A 23,386-nucleotide genomic window follows, 5' to 3' on the forward strand; every position below is an offset into this window, starting at 1 on the left:
CGAGCGTAGCGAGCCACCGAGCCCGAAGCGTGGCGAGCGTAGGCGAGTTCCGGGGGGGGGAATTTCCCCCTCCGACCATATTAACAATCGCACAATAGGGCATGTCAGAGCGGGTACTATCCAAGTGGGCATGGAGTTGGATATAAACCTGTGGCGAGCGTAGCGAGCCACCGAGCCCGTCGCGGGGCTCGCTTCGCTCGCCACGCTTCGGGCTCGGTGGCTCGCTACGCTCGCCACAGGTTTATATCCAACTCCATGCCCACTTGGATAGTAGGGGTATGAAAAGGACCCCTTTTTCCCATTGAATTCCATGTTAAAATGGACTCAGTCCATTTTAACATTGATTCCTATGGAAAAATCGGGTCATCGCATCCGATGGTCGCATGCGATGCGATGCGATATCGCATCGCATCTGATTGTATGCCTTAACTTAAGGCATACAATCAAAAAATCGGGCGCCCAGATAACTCACAAGTACCGATTTAATACTTTCCATCCTAACCTGGACCTGGTGGAATGCAGTTAGGATGTGCAGTGGTAGGGCCTGGTGGAATGCAGTTAGGAGGTGCAGTGCTAGGGCCAGGTGGAATACAGTTAGGAGGTGCAATGCTAGGGCCAGGTGGAATACAGTTAGGAGGTGCAATGCTAGGGCCTGGTGGAATGCAGTTAGGAGGTGCAGTGCGCTAGGACAGGTGGAATGCAGTTAGGAGGTGCAGTGCTAGGACCAGGTGGAATACAGTTAGGAGGTGCAGCGCTAGGACCAGGTGGAATACAGTTAGGAGGTGCAGCGCTAGGAACTGGTAGAATGCAGTTAGAAGGTGCAGTGCTAGGACCCGGTGGAATGCAGTTAGGAGGTGCAGTGCTAGGACAAGGTGGAATGCAGTTAGGAGGTGCAGTGCTAGGACAAGGTGGAATGCAGTTAGGAGGTGCAGTGCTAGGACAAGGTGGAATGCAGTTAGGAGGTGCAGTGCTAGGACCAGGTGGAATACAGTTAGGAGGTGCAGTGCTAGGACAAGGTGGAATACAGTTAGGAGGTGCAGGGCTAGGACAAGGTGGAATGCAGTTAGGAGGTGCAGTGCTAGGACAGGTGGAATACAGTTAGGAGGTGCAGTGCTAGGACAGGTGGGGTGCAGTGCTAGGACAAGGTGGAATGCAGTTAGGAGGTGCAGAGCTAGGACCAGGTGGAATGCAGTTAGGAGGTTCAGCGCTAGGACCAGGTGGAATGCCTCAACTTGCACATGCAAGTGCAGATGGCAAGTTTTGGCAGAAGAATAAGTGGTTTCGAGTGGGAAGAATGAGTCTGGTAAGCTGAACATGGAAAAGATGAGGTCCAGGGAGTGACCATAGGTGGAAGTGTGATCATCGATGTTGAGCTTCGTAAAATTTGATTCTGGGTTGGAAGGTGGAGCAAGAGTGAGGAAATGGGGGCTGCATATCACCTCTAGGGGGAGAGGTTGCCAGAAGGTGGAAGAGATGGAGGACCAGGAAAGGTGATATGTGAATGAGGGTAGTTTATTTGAAAGGTGCACAGAGGTGAGAAAGAGGGTAGTACGGTTAAGTCATGAAAAGAGAGGGCTGAGACGAGATGGAAAGAAAGTCACTGGTCCCTTGCAGCAGTACTTTGTTCCAGGTTGAATGTTCACCTCCTGGATCTCAAACAAAAATAGACTACTCTTCACTTGGACATATATCCTTGTATATTAGGGATGTCCATATTTACGGTACAACTTTCTGTGAACCGATTTTTTTCGTCAGACCAGTAATTTTCACATTACTTTCGTAATCAAAATAAATCCCCACCCAAAAAACAACACATGAATTTAATTTTTCAATTAAATTTTATTGAACCAAAAAAATTCTACTAGTAACAACAAAAGGAATTTCAGCAAGTATAAATGTGTTACAGCTTTACAAACAAACCTCCAGAACTCCGTACCTACAGTATAAATATATTCTTCAAAACCATCCAAAAAGTGCAGGTTTTTTTTTCCCATTAAAATGGCGGCCAGCATGTTACCACACGCACTGCATCTTCTGAACCTATCCCTAACAACATCATATATGCTCATTTACAATTAGCACAAAGTCTACTTCAGTGATGAGAGTAGCAAAAAGTCACAGGCATATGTGCCGTTATAATTTTTGAGCACTGAAGAGGTTCAGAAGCACCGGTTGCCTAGAGACTCACCAGCGGCAGCCATTTTGTGGTCCTAACCAGCATTCAGCAGTATGTCCATAAGATGGCTGCCATTTCTCCATATCAGCAACAAGTGCACTTAATTCAATTTTAACGATACATTGACGTCATTTAAGCAGACTGAATTTGTGTCCTAACAAAAAAGAAAGCTGCAAAAGATATGCAAATTGTCATTTACAGCTTAAATGACACAGCTGCAGCTGGATTTTGTACATTTATTCATACCTACAGTCAGCAATTTATACCCGAATGTATAATATAAGACAATAAGCCTACACAGAAAACCCTTTGGCAATATGAACAATGGAATACACTGTGCAGTAACGACTAAACAGAACCCAGCCACTTCAAACCCAATATATTTTGTGGCTAGTACACACAGAAACATGATTTACTATTGCAAATTATTTAATTCTAAAAGCTCTCACGCGTATCTGAATCGGTTACCAATCATCAGGAGATTTGGCATGTGTTATGTTAGTCACAGAGCAATGGTTTCATCGCTGAAGGCTTATATTGGGGTTAGATGTTTATGTGACCCTAGTTGAAGGCTTAACAAGATTGGTGCATCAGAAACATGTTTCCTAGATGGTCAATATAAGTCGAGAATAGGAGCCAATACATTATAATCAGAAAATGACAGTTTTATTTGCTTAGTTTATTTTGCACCAAGATTGTACTACAATGCAGTGTAGCTGTACCTTCTGCTTTATTCTGTAAATAATCAGGTTATTTACAAAAAAGATTGGAAGAATGGCGTTACTACTACCTTGTAAGGGAGTTTCAAACACCTTTATGACTCTGGCAAAGGTGTGAGATCAGTATATTATAGATTTGCGGTGAAACCATATTTTTGGGATTCAGATGAGTATTGAATCCTTTTACAAAGATCGAACGCCCCCCCCCCCCCCTTCCCCAAAAAATCCTCATTTGCATACTAGGCCTTATCTATTATTTAAGTTCTTTAAAGTGGTCCAAACAATGAAATCTCCTAATGGGGTGATTTTTTTAGTTTTTTTTTAAAGGGCTACGTCCCGCTGCAAAAATCCCCATCTGAATTTTTCCCAAAATACCGAAATAGTTTATTGAATTAAGGTTTAATCCAGTTGACTATTTCTAGGCTATTTCGACTTTTGTGGTGAAGAATTTCCACTGTATAGGAAACTACCATTTGTTCTAACATAAAATAAATGTATAGTTTACACTTTTAACAGATGTAATACAGTAGACCAAACAGAAGTGCTGTAACCCGCAGCAACAAAAAACGGATCTTATAGTACTTCAATAGTCCTACACTAGCTTACTCGAAGCCAATTCCATTTTGGTTGCTATTGGTTACAACACTAGCCATCTTTTGCATGCATATAAAATAAGACTCAATGAAAATTTAAGTGCATCAGAACAGTATAAAAAAAAAAAGTGTCTTTATAGAAAATCACTGCATTTGAATTAACACACAAATGTAAAAAGCATTTAAATATACAGAAACATGATAAGATCTATATTTTTTGCATTCCAAAATATAATTCATTATTTCGGGAAACACAACTCCTTCTCCGAGTCTGCCAAGCGATACATGGAGTGATAAGCGCACCTTTAGTCTACACACACTATGTAGTGGGCTTCAAGCAATATTCGCAATGACGTAGCCTACTGATTTACTAAGAATTTGTGACATTGAGGCAAAGAGATCAAAGTGGTTCCTCGACAACCACCTGTGCGAGGCAGTTATCAACTCCACCCATTTATTTTATTAATGTTCTGCTACGCTTACAGTCAGCCGAGAAAGGTCTTATGACGTCACTGGCTCCTTTGCGAATGAATAGGCTGTAAACAGCTCCTAATGCTTGCACTGGTAAATGCAGGACTAATTTTAGCCACGCCTCTGACCTCCAATCCCACCCACAATTCCAGTTCCCCTTTTCCAAAGCTCCACCTATTGTGGGCACTGTAAATCGGGAACGCAGACTATTAGAGCAGAATCTCTCATGAATATCTTGGATTAGGAGACAAAACGGATACTTCAGAGAGAAAATGGCTGCCCCGGAGACAAAATGGCTACCCAGGAGATGCCAAGTGCTTAACTTTAATTCACGGATAAGGAAGAGAACACACTGTCCCATGAAAGTGACTGTGTAGGAGGTAACAATGTGTTTTGTTGCAAGTCCTGCAACTTTACAGAAACCAAGAGAAGATTCCAAACGTAAGCAATTCAGTAATTGTTATCCCTTCCCTCTTGTGTGCTTCACATTACTATACATAGACCTGCGTCAGGGAAATATCTCTTAAAGTGAGGCAGGCATAGCAGGAATTTAACAATGAACCCACAGTTAATATCAGGAACTTTTTTTTTTTTTTAGCTAATACTGATTAATTAAAATAAAGCTATTAGTCGATGATATTTCACAGCATGCCACAAATCCTGCTTGCGCAAGATAAAAAAATAGAACTCTAAATTGCTGGTTAAATTTGTAATACATTCATATAAGGATTCCGTGCAGCGAAACGCCTATGTCCAGTTCTGCTAAGGACCCAATTCAGTGCTTGTTCCCTGTGTCCCTGTGACACAGTCATGTCTAGTAGCTGCCTGGCAGTACAGTGCAGTGCTTTGTAATCCTTTGTATGGCTACGGTCCACCTAGTGGAGTAGAGAGGAACTACATTCAAACGACCAACTTAAAAAAAAAAAAAGGGCATTATAGTAATTACAAATCAATTAAAATAAAATTGTAAAATTGTGAATGGGTCTATAGGCTTATCAAGTGTTACTGCATTATTAATCTGCCAGTGAATTTGGAACCTGCTCAATGCAAACACATGAGAGCATATAGTCATACAACATAATACAGCCTATTGTTAATTATAAGTCCAGTGCTTATCAAGAACCAATAAGAACCCCTGTAATGGAAGTACAGCTATTTATCAACGAGCCGCATTACAAATGATTGCGCTATTCAGAAGTTTCCTTATAGTGATTGTCACCACGACTCTCTTTTGGAGGGATTGTCACACCTTGATCAGAATAAAAGGTATTGAGCTGATAACATCACTGTAGTCATCAAAAACTTTGTATACAATCATCCTTTAATCATATTGGATAGATGCGAAAAAGTTGATAAAATAGAGTTAGTGTCCCTTTAAATAAGTACTAACTGCACCCAATCCTTGTAAAACCATCATCCATTGGTGGTTCAAATTTCAGCTCCACCCACCTCTTTACTGAACAGACAACCAATCACAGTAAGCAGCAGAGGAGCTGGGACGGCTGTGGGCGGGGACTTATTTGTAAGTAGGCAGGTGGATTTCTATTTATTGTTCCATTATTCCCTGTGGATGCTGACCATAACCCAATGCCTACATCCACTTACATCTACCAACAAGGATTAGCTCAGCACAAGGCTACACTGGATCCAGCGGGTCTCCAGTCATGGATAATGCAGCAGTCCAAGTATAAAGTGCTGTCTGCTTACAGCCTTTGTGGCTTTCCCAGCTATTTCGTGGGGCTTATGAAGTCGCTATTTTCTGATGACTCGCTTACAAATTGGTAGCACATCGCTTGCAGCACTATACACATTATGCCTTATTCATGTTTTAAAGTACAGGAAAACAGCAAGCAACTGGGCAAAACCATGCTGCGCTGCAGGGGGGCAGATGTAACATGTGCAGAGAGAGTTGAATTTTAGTGGGGCATGTTAACACTGAAAAAAAACTAAAGTGTGGGCTACATGCAAAAGCAGCCAGTATTAACCCTGCACAGGAACAATGTGATGTACTTCCCCCTGGTTTGTTCCAGATATGGTTTCTTGCCTTTTATGACTTTACTTACAAACATGAATCAGACCGAATGGCCTAACCTTTGGATTAAATCATACCCTACGGTCAGGGAAAGTGACAGACAGAAACCATACTCTTGAGAATTCATTTTATAAATACACTGGGAATAGGGACTTCACCGAGACATTAGGCCAGGCATGGCAAAACTGTGGCACCCCCAGCTGTTGTGAAACTACAAGTCCCATCATGCCTTGCCACAATTTTGCTATTAGGTATTGCTAAAACTATGGCAAAGCATGCTGGGATGTGTAGTTTCACAACAGCTATGGGTGCCACAGTTTGGCCATGCCTACATTAGGCTATAGTAAATGCTATCCATATTCGTTCAGTTCATGGATGGTTGCCTCAACTACGTAAATACCTATTTACCAAACAGGGAACCAGTGTCTGTAAACAAATGATGCATCCGGCTTATGTGGAGAGATAGGAAATCAAAAAAATATTGGCACCCTCTTCTCTGAATAATGGAAAAAGTCACATCCCCCTTACACTGTGTACAGGAGTTTCGCAATAAGGCTGGTTTCACACACTCCGGCTCTTGCCGGACGGTGAAATCCCGCACGGCCAGGGAGCCGTGCTGCACACACCAGTTTATCATGGAGGGGATGGCCACAGCCCGGCAGCCGTCCCTTCCAGTGGCGGGATCCGGCTGCAACCGTGCGGCCGGGTCGTGGCCGTCCCGTGTGAATGGACACAATAGTGTCCATTCACAACTAATGTGTGCGGCACGGCTCCCTGGCCGTGCGGGATTTCACCGTCCGGCAGGAGCCGGAGTGTGTGAAACCGGCCTTAGAGGTAAAAGGTAGGCCAGCATAGGACGCAAATACCTGGAGCTGTTGAGTGTCTACCATTACACTTTATGTAGTTTAGCGGACAACCTCTGAACAGTCGGGTAACCAATCTTACACTGCAATCTACACACTGTAAATTACCCCTCAAAGGGCCGTATGTACCAAGCGTAAAAAGTTATAAAATGGAGTGATAACGCACCAGCCAATCAGCTCCTACCTGTCATTTTTCAAACACAGACTGTGATATGGCTGGTAGGAGCTGATTGGCTGGTGGTGTATCACTCTCCATTTTATCACTTTTTCAGGCTTAGTACATCTTCCCCAGAAAGACGCTCTAAAAAACTGGCAACCAAAGATACTTTCAATACACTATTTGGATGTATTGGTTTTAATGAAGCGTTTCCATAACTTAAAGCTGGCTACATTGGGCGTCAGGATTCGTTTCCACTTCCCGCAGGTGACCAAATCAAATGTCAAATAAGGGATCGGGGCAGTGCTTTGAAACCAAACGAGGCCGGGCATCCTGGTTGACAAATACCCCACTTACGGGCTATTAGTAAGCCACCTAAATTTGGACGTTGTCTGAACACAATCTTAACGGATTTCTGTGGGATCGTTCTCTGGCAAGACGCTCACTATTGGGGGGGGGGGGGGGGGGGGGGGGGGGGGGGCTACATGCAAAAGCAGCCAGTATTTTTCTTGCACAGAAAATCAATACCCATGCAACATCATTAAATCTGCACTGCTAAATATATATAATGCTTGAGGTTTTTATATCCAGCGTCAGCAAATGAAACATGAATAATTAATAACGCTGCAGGCGTACAGAACGTTGGCAAGATTCGCTAGCTATTGCTTTGGCATTCACATTTCTTTTTTTTTGCTGAAATTGGGGGGGAAAAGAAGCTACAATATAGAAAAATCTCCCCGAAACAAAAAAATAAACCACTTCTGTATAGCCACCACCAATCTCAGATTAAGCAGAGATTTTCAAAGGACACTTCCGCTCGATAAAAAGGGGGGGGGGGGTGGGGGGGGGGGGGGTGGGGGGGGGGGGTGGGGGGGGGGGGGGTGGGGGGGGGGTGGGCGAGGGTGGTGGCTGTTAATATTGCACTCTACTTTTGTTCACGTACATCAATGCATACAAAATATCACAGCTTGGTGCCATTATTAGTACACTTATGAATGAAGGTAAAATGATTGTGGAGTAAACATTTCAAAGAAGAAAAAAAAGGCTACAAGGTACACACACACAAAAAAGATGGTACTTGTGTAGTTTCACGGTGCCCGATATATCGGATGCGATATCGGCCAATATATTGGCCGCATCCGGTATATCGGGCGCCGCGAAACTACACAAGTACCAAAAATTATATATATATATATATATATACATATACATATACATATATATACATATACACACATCTCAAGTACAAGAGGCATCCTGCTCTTCTATAGCAAGAGAACCGATGCTAAAGTTATGTGCAAAACATATTTTTGGTCAGCTGTTCCTGACCCTTTCACCAGGCGAACGCACTGCTGCTGGGCCAAGATGCTTCTGAAAGCTTTCAATGGGAGGGTATTTAAATACTTTTAAACTTCAGCTCATTAGGCCCCATTGGGGACAATATTGCAGTGTCACATAGGAAAAAAGTGAGCAGGCCGCAGACTATTACATCAGTTATGTCGAGTAGGACTTATTGCTCTGATGCTTGTTACACAGAATACTCTCCAGGCCGGGGTTGAGTAACTTCGGCATTCCTGCTATTGCTTTATCAACGCCTTCCCTGATCATCGGCAACCAGTGGCGCCCAGAGAGGAGGGGGGGTACTAATTACCAGGGCCTAGATCTGATACAGGGGCCCATAACCAGCATCTCTTTTCAACGCAGCACATACTGCTGTGGGCTGGGCTGCAGTGGGGCCAGGGCAGTGCTTAAGTACTATTTTTTCCTGTAAGGCTGCATGGCTCCATGAATAGGCCACGCCCCCTGCAAAGTACCTGGGCCTGGCCGGGCCCTCTACAGCCCTGTCGGCAATAGTGCATGCGCCTGCTTCAAATGGGAGACAAATCAGTGTGATGTCCGTTTAGTGTCTCTGTGAACTATGACAGTTACATTAGCACTGTATATGTTCATTTTATTAAATGAAGATGGTTTGCTGCGATAAAGTAATCGGCATGACAGAAGATCCCAGTGATGACCAGGATGCATCATGTAGAACAGAACTCCACCTGTACACCCAACAAGATTTAATACGACCTCCTGACTTTGCTCCTATGGTCACTGAATGCCTTGTATACAACATACGGCTTTTATGTGAGCTGACATGATTTTACATTATAAGGCAGCTGTATCATTAACGTAGACTCATCACATGCACACGGTTTAGGCAGCCATTTTGGGGAGTCGTCCAATGCCGATACGAATGTAGACAATCAAATCCGCGACACACTGCGTGTTTTAATGATGCGGCTGCTGACCTAGTGGACAGACAGGTCCCATTTTGTGTGATGCCAATGGCTCCACTCAACTGGGGCATTCCCAAGAAAGCTGGTGCTGCCCACAAAATGGCTGCCTCCATGTGAGTGCAAAACAAATTGGCATTATGAAAAGCCTAATGCGAGTGTACACACAAATATCAAGCTACAGATGATCAAACAAGTTATCTTAGCAACCCCTATCGTGTTAGTTGATACAACAAAAAAGTTCAAATAGTAATTTTCACAAAAATATGACAACAGGAAGTGCTGCCTTATTGAAGAGGAAGTCTGCTGTGCATTAGAAAATACCTTCCTCTAGGGAACACAGCCTATTTGTGAATGTTACTGTTTTCCCTTTTTTGTCTATATATTACATTTAGTTTAATTTCAATCTACACAATAGTTTTGTGGTTGCGATATGTTTGCGTTGACACCGAGGGACTAGAGATATGGCACTATTTTATAGTATCCTACATTTGCACGGCATATACTTCAAGCAGAGCAAATCTCAAATGACCTAGATCAGAGTTGGGCAACTTTATTGGTCAGGGGCCTTATTTAGCAAAAACATAACACATACCTCCCAACTTCTGTGCTGATGAAATAGGGACACTCGCGCGGCTTCGCATCTGAAAAGGGGGTGGGGCGTATGCAAATGAGGGTGCGGCTTATGCTAATTAGCCACAACCTCATTTTCATATGAGAATAGACGCTGTGCGCATGCGTCTATTCTATTAGATTGGGGGGTCTCCCAACTGCCACCCTCCGCAGAGGGACAATGCCTGCCGCGGGTGGGACAGCGGGACAGGACCCGAAAATCGGGACTGTCCCGCTGTAATCGTGACAGTTGGGAGGTATGATAACAGAATGCGTAAAGAGATAAGAGCGGGAAAATGAGAAACAAGCAGCCCAAACGGATGAGAGAACACCACGTCCAATAATGCACTAAACCGCTACACACTCTGTAAGATCAGCATCCAATCATACACTAAGCCGCTGCACAGTCTGTGTGACTGAACTGTGGGCCTAAATCAGGTTTGTAAGTAAAGCAAAAATGCAAGCAATTGGGCGAAACCATGCTGCGCCGCAGGTGGGGCAGATGTAACAGGTGCATAGAGTTTGATTCGGCTGGGGTGAAATTGAAATTGCGGTTTAAAAATACAGCGGTCTTACATTTGGAGTCTACATGCAAAAGCAGCCAGCATTTATCTTGCACAGGAAAACAATACCCCTCCCCGCCAATCTAAAAATCTCTACATGTTACATCAGCCCCACCTGCAGTGCAACATCGTTTTGCCATGTGCTAACTCCAGCCCGGTGCTCACTCTAAGATCACCATCCGATAACACCCAATGCTACACAGACTGTGTGACCGTACACTGCTCCTTCGGTAATCTCGCCTTTCAAATCAGGACTAACCTGCTATACACGCGGTGTCTGACATTACTGTGCTCACTCTTCCATTAGAATGTTACCTAGAGGCTAAAACGAAGTACTCCCATCTAGAGGGCCAGCCGTTGCCTACCGCTAACATAGGTACTCCCATAGATACGGGTTCTGCACATGTTGCTGTGTTACTAAAAATAAAAAAAATAAAAGCTCTCCAGGCTAGAGCGCAGAGGAACTCATTAAAGTGTTAAGGAGCACAAATACAAACATAGCAGTGCAGGGCACCTCAGTAGAATGCTGCAGGGCACCTCAGTAGAATGCTGCAGTAAACTGTGTGCCATGCTACAAGGGTATCATTCACATTTGGAAGCTGGCAACCACTCTCCACATAAAAAAGTATTTCTTTCTATTTTTTGGGCAGAGTTGATGAATGAAAAGCACCAAATCGGATATCCGGTAAAAACGGACGCAGAGACTGCGTCGCTATAAAGTAATATGTAAGAAGATCTTTTTATGGCACATAAGACTGCTTTTTTTTTTAAACCAATTTGCTGGCGGGAAATTGGTTAAAATGCAACTTTTTTTTTTTTTTTTTATGAATTAGACAATACAGCTTATTCTCCTGTGTTTTTTTGTTTGTTAGGTTTCTTATATAAAAGAAAGCACTACACGTAACTGGAACAAGGCAAACCAGAATTCTATACACATGTATGTACAAAAATAAAAATAAAAAAAAAGACTAAAAAGAAAAAAAAAAATCCTGTGTTAAACTAAACTCTCTGGAAAAGCAGTAGGGGTTAATTACTGCTGAAACGTAAGACAAAAATTATAATAATAATATATATATATATATATATATATATATATATATATATATATATATATATATATATATATATAGTAGTGCCAGTTTCACTAACATTAGTAAAAGGTAAAGCATTGTCGGAAACAACACAGGTCATTGCACATCACTGCCACAAGTGGGCCAGCGCAGACGTTAGAAATGCATATATATAGATATATATGTTTGATGCTACATGACAGGCGATCGCTGTTATTGAACTGAAAAGTGAAATTGCTTTGCATGTACAAGTCTGCACGCGGGACCTCAGGTCAAATGCCGGGTGATAGCCCGCAGGGCGTAGAGAAGTTCCGCCTGCATGCGAGCCTCCATCAAGAGTAAGTTGACGTGGACCTGTGAATAGACGAGACGGGGCATCAGCTGCTGGGTGGCACAATGACATTGATACACAAGAGAAAGGCTGTTGTATGAGTTGATATCCAGTGGCTGAGTGTCATGAGCAAGCGGTGTACCGTGTAACCCCAAGGAGTGTCCTCCACCAATCATATCCCTTCATGGCAGTAGCTATCTGGACAGCAACAGAGGGGCTAACCAATGTACCCACCCCTGGGTTCTCTTTATCCCAGTAATGCCCGTCGGCTCTCGCTATGTTGCAATGTTTAAATGACACACTCCCCATTTGGATTATTTTTGTACCGGCAGACCCAGGGCCAAGTTCTTCTCCTGGTTCCGCCAAACTCACCTTTTCAGAGTGCTTGAACTGACGCCAGTAGCCGTCATACATGCGCCGTGTGGCTCGTTCAGGATAGCAGGTCACAGTTTTAATGTAAACCTTGAGGCTCCGCTCAAGTAACTGATTAACTTCACCGTAGTCGTAATCGTCGTACCTGGGGAAAATCAGGTCAGACAGTGAGAATTACCGACTCAGCTAACTACACCTCGCGTGCATGTACTGTAGACACCTTATTAATCATTACACCACATTTATCTGCACAGAAGACACCTGCTATCACGTATCCAGGAAACCGCATGGATCTGTTAAATAAGAAAACGCCTATACTGCGGTAATCCACAGAAGGCTGATGTGTATGATCATCTGCATTTTGCACCTTGGAAGAAAACTCCAACTTCTGGGAATAACGCCATGGAGCGGGATTCCCAGGAGGAGGCACATGTGAGGAAGACCCGTTGTAAGCACTGGCCCAACCCACCGATGCACTTCCTGCCTGGTGCCGGCAATCAGGTCCCCCCTCCCAAGGAGGAGGGACCTGATTGCTGGTACCAGGTTAAGTATGCTCTGGGTGGAGGGCCACTGGACAACAGGGCTTGAACACACTGGTGTGGGATGGGAGATTCACTGGTTGCAGAGAGGAGGAGAAGCGAAGCTCCTCATCTGTAAGGGCTTACATTTTTAAGTGTAGCGACTTACAATGAAGGCTGCTACAATGAAGAGGGGACTCCTAGGGGTCAGTTTTATGCTGTGGATTCTTGCATAGAGTCTGATAGGGAGAAGCAGTGTGTTATAGAGCAGCGAGTTCTAGAGTACATATACATACATACATACATACATACCTGATTCCAAACATACAGTGAACGTAATTAAACAAGGCTCTTCTCAGCATGGTGGTATCTACATCTTCGTGCATGGCCATGGTGTTGTAGGTGAGATTATAGACCATCCGGAATTTGTCATCTAGAAGGTGGCCGATGTCGGAGTAGAGGCGGTTTACCAGCGAGAAACCATGATCTTCCCAAGAGTAATCCTGTGCGGGAAAGAAGCAAGAAGTCGCGTCTAAGATGATTTACGTTCACAGACTTGGTCACACTGCGTATGAAGGCAATGGTCTTCTATCAAGTGAGATGTTGTTACAGTTTAAAGCAGGCATGTCCAAACTATGGCCCTCCAGCTGTTGTGAAACTACAAGTCCCATCATGCCTTGCCACAGTTAGCTAAAAGGGAATGCTAAAACTATGGCAAGGCATGCTGGGATGTGTAGTTTCACAACAGCTGGAGGGCCACAGTTTGGACATGCCTGGTATAATGTGTCTTTCTAGGGCAGGACATTAGGGTACACCTTCAGTTATTGCATTGCTTTACTGGGTATGGGTCATTGGCTTCACCACTGAAGGTTGACATGGGTAAGGTCGACGGGGTCAGAAGGAAAACAGAAGCATGAGGGTGACAATGGATAGTAGAATCTGTCGGATTGACTGTGACATCATTAAGCCCCGCCCCCCATTACGGGAAATAGGAAATGACTAATCTCCATGGAGGGGGCGGGGCTAAAATGACACGATTGTGCCATTTTAGCTCCGCCCCCTCCTCTGAGACCCGCGGATTGCGGCATTTACGTGCCGCGATCCGGGGGGCTCAGGGGGTCCCCCAGATTCCGGGAGGGTTGCCCACCCTTCCGGGGGGTCGGGAGGGGGACCCGATTTTCGGGAGACTCCAGGGAATTCCGGGAGGGTCGGCAACCCTGGACAATCTACAGAATAATTCTAAAGATTGGAATGATTGTCTCAGTAGAGGCTGGGCTGGCGTCAGTAGGTGTGTGGAGTAAAATGTTGGCCATACATCTACAGATCAATTGTCAGATCTGTCTGGTTGGAACAAAATCCTGGTAATATCTGAGTGACGGTTTTTTGGCAGTTTTCCAGCATTTCAAAGCAAATGGTCAACTCTCATTTGTTCTCATCCATTACCAGGATTTTGTTCCAAACAGCCAGATCTGACAATAAATCTGTAGATGTATGGACACCTGAAGATGTTAGCTCTTTAGAGTAAATTAAGGGGGTGGGGTGTCGTCAGACTTTTCTAATGCTTTCAGACTGCACTGACGGTAAAACGGAATGCACTGTTTATATTACACAGGCACAGAAAGGGTTAATGCTCACTAGAAGTTAATATTAGTATATGAGACTCGGACATGATCTTTATTCTTGGCCTAACGCACTGTAGGATTCGTCTACAGTGCGTGACTGTATCTTTTACCTTTAGCCGCGCAGGAAAGGATAAATACTGTATTGTCCAACACTGGGACAGAACAGCAAGATCTGGCGGAGTGATGAGGGTGTCCCGAAACGCTTAAAAAAAACTATTGCTTTGATAGCACCCATGTGACATCACCACCTGGTCTGGAATACATCCGCAAAGCCAGTAGACACTGCCCATAATCATAATTCTACAAAGACCCATCACTTTCTTTAAAATTAGACATTTAAATGGATGATAAGGACTTGTGATTTCATGGACCTTAATCTATTCTACCTTATACAGTATACTGTATATATGGCTTTAGGGCAGTGGTTCCCAACCTCAGTCCTCAAGTACCCCTCCCAGTTCAGGTTTTCCAAGTCACGCAGCCGGTGCACCGTGTATCACCAACTGTCACAGTTTAAAAATGCACAGGTGACCTGGAAAATGTGAACTGCTGGGGGTACTTGAGGAGCAGGGATGGGAACCACTGCCTTAGGGTGACTACAGTAGCTTCTTACCACCAGTTGCTTTTTGTACAGATATACAAGTGCTCTATGTATCCAGGTGTTACTGTGTGATGTACGGACATGCTTTGTGTGCTTCACATGAACAATACCGCTATTGTATGGGCTATCATCCATGGGCAGAGCTGCGGAACAAGCTGGGTGCCTGGACTTTGTCTCCTAATAATATTGTATTGCTATTGTTTTGCCGATGTTGCAATGCACTGGTTAGTACTAGCCGTCCAGCTCTGCTCTGTTTAGGGACCGGATTTCTTAAAAGTTTGTGTTCTGGAGTTTTAAATGCTACGGCTGATTATCACCCAGTCTTCTCGTATTACTTTACAGCACAACAGAATATGCTGGAGCTATATCTGATAGAATCGAAGACTAATGCTGCTTCCTGAAGGGGAATTCACGTGTTTTGCACACTGGTGGCCACTCAAATATACCAGCCAGAAGTATCCAAGTGCTGACATTAGGGGTATGTTGTTCCGTCACAGTGACCGGCTGGGAGTAATATTGCATTGATTGGATACAGACTTCAGTAGCCCCGTCCCCTATGACTGTACTAATGCTAGTTCTAGTGTTTATGTTCAAGAGCTCAGAAAACATTATTCCAGACTCAAGGTCTTGCCTGCCAATCGACGACAAGGGGGCGTGTCCGCATAAACGGCCGCGGATTGTCAAGATCCGGCTGTGATCGTGACAATTCACAGCCGTTCTCAGCAAAATGGGTAATGTCAGCACCCAAACGGAGCAACATTTGATTTGCTCCAGTGCCAAGACACGCACCACTTGAATTCCCCCCAAAGAGGTGAGGATTAAGAGATAGATCCGCATAAGATATCTTTCCCCAAGTCTGTGCAAAATGCTTTGTGCATAGTATACATACGTGTGCTCGGAATGTAGGCAGATGTTCCTCTCCCCGCCTTGCAAAATCTTTATATCCAAATCCGGGGTCTTCTATATAACGGGAAGTGTTTGACATTGAAACCACGTCGTCATCAAACGCTGAGGAGAGAAAGGGAAGAGTGTAAAACATTTCTCATGTCCCCTACATCGCCAATCCTAGCTTTAAAACTTGTTGCAGATTTCAGCACCATCAGATTTAACAGTCAAAGCCGCGCAAGACACAAAAAGCAACTGCCACAATTAAACCCCTATTTTACAGGTTTAGGACTTATATCTGGGTTGCAATGGACCATATAGACCCCAGACATAGGTGGGACGGGTCAATGCCTTTTGTTTATTGGATTCATTTTTTAATTCATCCAGGGTTAGCTTCTAACTTGGGTCATATTTGGAGATTGGATCTTTAACAGTAAAGTTCATTGATATTTTATTCCCATATCCAATAAAGGATGTATTCAGGTGTATGGGTCCCATACACCTGAATACATCGTTTTTTGCATGTAACCAGTCTCCTGAGTGCCGTTATTGTTCCCTGTGGAACATTGGAAGTTATACATTATTTTGTTCTGGCACCGAGAGCAAGTTGTCCCTGTAATCATTTGAGTGCCGGCAGCTATTGGATCTGCATATCCAATAAAGAGAATATTTTTCATCTTTGAAAGTCTCCAAATCAATGGGACTGCTTTGTGCTCATCGGCCCTTTAAATAACGAAGTGGAGATGTCAGTTGTACAGATTAGTCCCTAGGTAGGTAAGGAGGGATGGCAGCGGATGTGAGGCTGGTGTTTGCAGTAGCCAAGCGATGCTCGAGAGCGCTAACAACGTGTTACTAAGCAAATAACGCGGCTTTTATTCATGCAGAGGAAGGTGCCCACGTCGTGTAAGTAACAGCGATGGTGCTGATCACCGGCTGGCTGACTGCATCTGACCTTGGTGCCGACTCAGGCTGCTCTGTTGAGCTGTACCATATGGCCTTCACTAGCTGCGAACAATAATTTGTTAATACAATCACAAGACAGTATACCCAAAAGATAGCTCAGGACATGCTGGTACTTGTAATTCTGTAACAGCTGCGGCTCACCTTTGCTATGGATAAGGCAATACAGCTATTCCCATACCCCACCCTACCCCTGCACTACAGCTATCCCATACACCTCCATACCCCTGCACCACAGCTATCCCATACCCCTCCCTACCCCTGCGCTACAGCTATCCTGTACCCCTCCCTACCCCTGCACTACAGCTATCCCATACCCCTCCCTACCCCTGCACTACAGCTATCCCGTACCCCTCCATACCCCTGGACCACAGCTATCCCGTACCCCTGCACTACAGCTATCCGTTTCCCCACCGTACACCTGCACTACATTTATCCCGTACCCCTCCATACCCCTGCACCACAGCTGTCCCATACCCCTCCCTACCCCTGCGCTACAGCTATCCCGTACCCCTCCATACCTCTGCACCACAGCTATCCCGTACCCCTCCCTAACTCTGCATTATAACTAACCCGCTCCCCACCGTACCCCTGCACTACATCTATCCCGTACCACTCCCTACCCCTGCACTACAGCTATCCCGTACCCCTCCATACCCCTGCACCACAGCTATTCGGTACCACTCCCTACCCCTGCAGTATAGCTATCCCGTACCCCTCCCTATCCCCTGCACTACAGCTATCACATACCCCTCCCTATCGCCTGCACTACAGCTATCCCTTACCCCTCCCTACCCCTGGACTACAACTATCCCGTACCCCTCCCTACCTCTGCATTATAAATAACCCGTTCCCCACCATACCCCTGCACTACATCTATCCCGTACCACTCCCTACCCCTGCACTACAGCTATCCCCTACCCCGCCCTATCCCCTGCACTACAGTTTTCCCATACCCCTCCCTATTCCCTGCACTACAGCTATCCATTACCCCTCCCTACCCCTGGACTACAACTATCCCGTACCCCTCCCTACCTCTGCATTATAACTAACCCGTTCCCCACCGTACCCCTGCACTACATCTATCCCGTACCACTCGTTACCCCTGCACTACAGCTATCCCCTACCCCGCCCTATCCCCTGCACTACAGCTATCCCCTACCCCACCCTACAGCTATCACGTACCCCTCCCTTCCCTACACTACAGCTATCCCGTACCCCTCCCTACCCCTGAACTACAACTATCCCCTACCCCTCCCTACCCCGGCACTTCACCTATCCCATACTCATCCCTACCCCTGCTCTATAACTACCCTGTACCCCTCCCTACCCCTGCACTACAACTATTCCGTACCCATAACTACAGCAATCCCGTACTCCTCCCTACCCCTGCGCTATAACTATCCTTTATCCCTCCTCTGCACTACAGCTATCCCCTAACCCTCCCTACTCCTGCGGTATAACTACCCCTCACCCCTCCACTATAACTATGCTGTACCCCTCCCTACCCCCTGCACTACAGCTATCCCATACTCCTCCCCACACCAGCGCTATAACTATCCCGTACTACTCCCTACTCCTGCACTACAGCTATCCCATACTCCTCCCCACACCTGCGCTGTAACTATCCCATACTCCTCCTCTATAACTATCCCGTACCCCTTCCCCTGCACTATAGCTATCCCGTACCCCTCCCTACCCCTGCACTATAACTATCAGGTACGCCTCCCTATCCCTGCACTACAACTTCCCCGTACCCCCCACTACAACTACCCTGTACCCCACACTACATCTACCGAGCACTCCTCTCTACTCTTTAAATACAGCCCCTATTCCCAAACCACATAATTTCCTTTATACCAGTCTATTTACTATACTACTCTACACCTGCACTGCATCTATCCCGTACTCCTCTACACCTGCACTGCACCTATCACATACTCCTCCCTAAACTTGCACTGCACCTATCCCGTACTCCTCTCTACACCTGCACTGCACCTATCCCGTACTCCTCTCTACACCTGCACATCACCTATCCCGTACTCCTCTCTACACCTGCACTGCATCTATCCCGTACTCCTCTCTACACCTGCACTGCACCTATCCTGTACTCCTCTCTACACCTGCACTGCACCTATCCCATACTCCTCCCTAAACCTGCACTGCACCTATCCCGTACTCCTCTCTACACCTGCACTGCACCTATCCCATACTCCTCCCTAAACCTGCACTGCACCTATCCCGTACTCCTCTCTACACCTGCACTGCACCTATCCCATACTCCTCCCTAAACCTGCACCGCACCTATCCCATACTCCTCCCTAAACCTGCACCGCACCTATCCCATACTCCTCCCTAAACCTGCACCGCACCTATCCCATACTCCTCCCTAAACCTGCACCGCACCTATCCCATACTTCTCTCTACACCTGCACTGCACCTATCCTGTACTACGCTCTACACCTGCACTGTACTTATCCCATACTCCTCTCTACACATGCACTTATCCCATACTCCTATCTACACCTGAACTGCACCTGTACAACCTATCCCATACTCCTCTTTTTCTTTACACAGTCTAGTCCTGCACAAGTCCATAATCCGTCAAATTTTAAAACGAGAAGAAAAAAAAAATAGAAATCTACCACGAGTCACATCTAATTTGTCATCTAGATTTTTCTCTACGAAACATTGACCAAGTTGCTGAATTAAAGGCTCAACGTTAATACGTTCTTTATGCTTCTCTAATGTTTAATATAATTCCAATTAAGTACATTTGGAAAATCCATGACTGGTCTAAACTGGTATCAGTCAGAATGGTTAATTTCTCATTGAATTAATAATAATTAGTTGGAAAACTCTGCATCGCTGTCCTTGGAAACTGCAGTCTGTATTCTCTGAAATATTGATGTCTCGTGTATGTAAACGCATATCAGTAATGTCATCAGTAAACAGTGCTCCGAGTTAGGGTGTTAGCAAGAACCAGTTCAGTCTCGACAAGACGGTGAAACTCAGTCATGATCTCGAACTCCAGATAAAATACAGGCACGGAACTGCCAGCTAGCATGAAGCGCGCCAAGGGGGTAAAAGAAAGCGAAGAGACCGCACAACTATGTCCCAAAAGTGCCCTGTAACCCATAGTAAGAAACGACTTTCTTACCGATGTTCAAAATAAAAATATATTTTGAGTGGGTGTCATGGTAACTACTTCCTGCGCACCAGCATTCACAAACAACAGTGTGCAATAGCTCTTCACACTGTGCCAGAACCTCCACTTACTACAAGTGAGTGAACACTGCTGATCTGACACTAGCTCCTGGAGCGCATATGCTGTACACGGAGAGCATTATTACATTTTGGAGATGTCAATACCCAAGGCCCGAAAATCCCCTGCAGCTGACTTCATTGCAGTAATTATATAAACTACAAAGCTGGTACAGAAGAGCGTGAAAAACAGGTTTTCAATAGTAAATAAAAAGCTAAAAAAACAGTAATTTAACCAAATAGGTAAAGGACATACCAATAATCACATTTAAATATAGGACTTGTATTATATATCACATCAGCTCTGCAGGAATGGTGTATTTGCCTTACAGTGACAGATCTGCACTTTGTAACATCCCCCTGGGGTGCTGCTGGTTAGAAATGTAGGGGCCGCAACTGCGGTTGTAGGAGGGGCAGTGCTCCGGTTACGGCAGAGAAAGGTCAGGGACAGTCATTCTAGTTCTATATATGCAGTGAAATGATGAAGGTCCCCAGGTCAGATCAGCACAGACTAATGCTCAGCAATCTCATTTTCAATGTCAAACACAAGGAGCCGTTTACTCAATCAAGGTCAGGAAAAACAGACCCCTTGGGTTCCAGTGAGATTCCACAGAACGTATGCTTTAACTTAATATGCTTTATCCGCCTCCCTCCTCTGACTCGGAGTGCACAAAGGATCAGGTCTCTTATTACATAACGAGATTTATTGTCACTTTTACATAACTTAATGTATAACTAGCTGAAGGTCAGTAACAAGAGCTGGAGAATGCACGTTCCACCTGTCAGATTTTTATCTTAACGTGCTCCCATATACACGGTGGCGTCAGTCGCTACATGGTCTCAGCCGACGTCCATGGAAATTCCGGGCCGCAGGTTACGTAGAGCCGCTGCCACCTCTGGTCTGGCGACACTAGACCACCCCCTCCCTGATGTCTGGCAATCAATGAAGCTCACTCAGCGCGTATCAATTACCTGCAGAGACAACCAGAAGACTTTCCTTCTTTTCCTTCTCAAAACGTGTGGCCATCTCTTCCTGCGATGCCTCCTCTTCCTCACGTTCCTCTTGGAGTTTCTTCATTCTTTCTATCAAAGCTTCTAATTCACTTTCATAGTCCGAGTTCTGTGAAACCAGGTTATGTGATCAGTTCAGAAAATCGTACCGGCACCTACTGTTCTGCTAAACGGTCACACCTCTTATAGGGCCAAATGTATTATGGGGCCTACACATCAGGGCATTTTGTAAGTGATCTCTCGCTTCGGAAATGCCCATACATTGCTCCCTGTGTAGGGCTATAGTGATGCACGGTCGCGTGTGCGGCTATTGCCTGGCAATTAATATTCAGCATGCTGGATAGATCTACTTTAACCCTTCACTGGCACTCCAGAGAATTTTCCGGGCTATGCGAAAGTGCCTCGTTTGGCAAACCCAGGAAATTCTCGGGGTTGCCAGTGTCTGTCTCTTAGTGTTGGGCAGCGCGGTGAACTCAGTTCCAGCCGCTGCCTGGCTCTGGCTGCCCGGCCCCGCCTCCTTCCCCCCCGGCTGTGTGCGACATGGCTTGCTAACGTCACGCTGCGCGCAGCCAGGTTTCAGGGGGCGGGCAGCGGCTGATGTAGTGCTCAGCGGGGCTGCCCGGCCCGGGAGAGACAGTGGTGGGGTTGTTTTTTAGGGAGCGCTCTCGAAAAAAATCCCACCACTGAAGAGGGTTAATCGCCGTCTCAGCCAGTGTCCTCACCAGAGAACACTGGCGCTGACAGATCGCCCAGCACACAGCACTGACACATGACTCAGAACTCTCAGCAAATATCCCCAAGCCTTAACAGGTGATTAAGTGGAGAGTGATAAAAGACCAGCCAATCTACTCCTAACTGTCATTTCTTGATCCCCAGACGTCAAAGGGGTATAAGTTACAAGGGTGTCAAATCTATTCACGCTGATGGCACGGCAGTTAGGACCAGGCCGCATATGGAGCCTGTATATGGGGTTTAGGTGTAAGCAGAAAATAACATCAAATCCGGTACTTATGTATTATCTGGGCTCCCATGTTAAATGCACCCCATTTTTTCATACCCCTACTATCCAAGTACGCATGGAGTCGATTTTATATAGTGTGGCGAGCGCAGCGAGCCACCGTGCCCGAAGCGTGGCGAGCGCAGCGAGCCCCGCGAGGGGAGGCGGTCTCATAAGAAAAACGGGAGCCCAGATATTACATAAGTACCTAAAATCCTACTGAGAGTACAGGTCAGTGATGGCTAACACCAGCTACAGTTTTACTATTTGGCCATGCTAAAACTGATGCAGGACATGCTGGTATGTGTAGTTCAACAACAGCTGGAGTGTCAAGGTTAGCCATCACTGGAATAGGTAATCAAATACAGCAGCTGGGAAGTGGGGGAGATGTTTAAAAATAAAAAAAGTACTAACCAATCAGCTCCTGACATGTGTGGGGCAGATGTATTAAGCCAGAAAAAAAAAAGATAAATGCAAGGGTGACAAAGATTGATAAATGTCCAGACAATCAGCTACTAAATGCCATGTGTCAAACACAGCCTATAACAGGACAGTTGGAAGCTGATTGGCTGGACGTTTATCACCCTTGCATGTATCTTTTTAAGGCTCTATACATCTGGCCCATTGTCTGTAAAAGGGTATTTTGAAGCTAACTTGTGGGGCAGATGTATTAAGCCTGGAGAAATAATAAACTGGTTGCTGATAATGCCAATCAGCTCCTAACTGCCAAGTTACAGGGTAGGCTTGGAAAACAAGAGAGGAGCTGATTGGCTGCTGCGTTATCACCTTCCACTTCATCACTTAAAGTACCGGCTAATCCGGGAGAATGGGCGATTAGGCTAAAGTACAAGCCAAGCGCTCCCCCGCCCATCCCTTCACTGACCTCTGTGCCGTTACCCATGAGGCTCGTGTTCTCTATGCTGTTGTCATTGGCTAGATCACAAACGCAGAACTTGACTTTCTCCACTAGGTGGTGTCCGTTGGAAGGTTCCGCGTCTCTTTCAGGATTGATGCCGCTGCCAAACACGAAGCTTGCCAGCGCGTGGTAGTGAGCCAGCAGTACCACGGCGTGCACCAGCTCAGCCAGCGACCAGTTGTTCTCTCCGGTCTTCACCAGTTTCTGGGAAACACAATAGAATTGGGGAATATGGTCACAGAACAATTACTTTGAGGTAGCCGAGCAGTAGCCTAATCCTATCACCATCACAATATCTAGCTCTTTTGCCTCCACACTTCTGGAACATATAACGATAATATCAAACCATCTATAATACTTTAAACCCTAAATAA

The 23,386-nt window shown here is 45.5% G+C and overlaps 1 protein-coding gene across 3 annotated transcripts in view; it reads right to left on the reverse strand.

Annotated features, from left to right (window-relative positions):
- Positions 1 to 8,784: 8,784 nt before the first annotated feature.
- SESN3 (sestrin 3) overlaps positions 8,785 to 23,386 on the reverse strand; it is a 66,308-nt gene continuing 51,706 nt past the window's right edge. For all 3 annotated transcript variants that reach the window (XM_083170108.1, XM_083170107.1, XM_083170106.1), the window contains 6 exons: positions 22,980 to 23,216; positions 21,061 to 21,208; positions 15,869 to 15,987; positions 13,069 to 13,259; positions 12,239 to 12,383; positions 8,785 to 11,889 (listed from right to left, as the gene is read on the reverse strand). In XM_083170108.1, coding sequence (XP_083026234.1) covers positions 11,803 to 11,889; positions 12,239 to 12,383; positions 13,069 to 13,259; positions 15,869 to 15,987; positions 21,061 to 21,208; positions 22,980 to 23,216 — 927 coding nt within the window. In that variant the 3' untranslated portion in view covers positions 8,785 to 11,802. The remainder of the gene's footprint in view (positions 11,890 to 12,238; positions 12,384 to 13,068; positions 13,260 to 15,868; positions 15,988 to 21,060; positions 21,209 to 22,979; positions 23,217 to 23,386) is intronic.

The sequence above is a fragment of the Crinia signifera genome, chromosome 2 (assembly GCF_055691185.1).
Source record: "Crinia signifera chromosome 2, ASM5569118v1, whole genome shotgun sequence".
Taxonomy (NCBI): domain Eukaryota; kingdom Metazoa; phylum Chordata; class Amphibia; order Anura; family Myobatrachidae; genus Crinia; species Crinia signifera.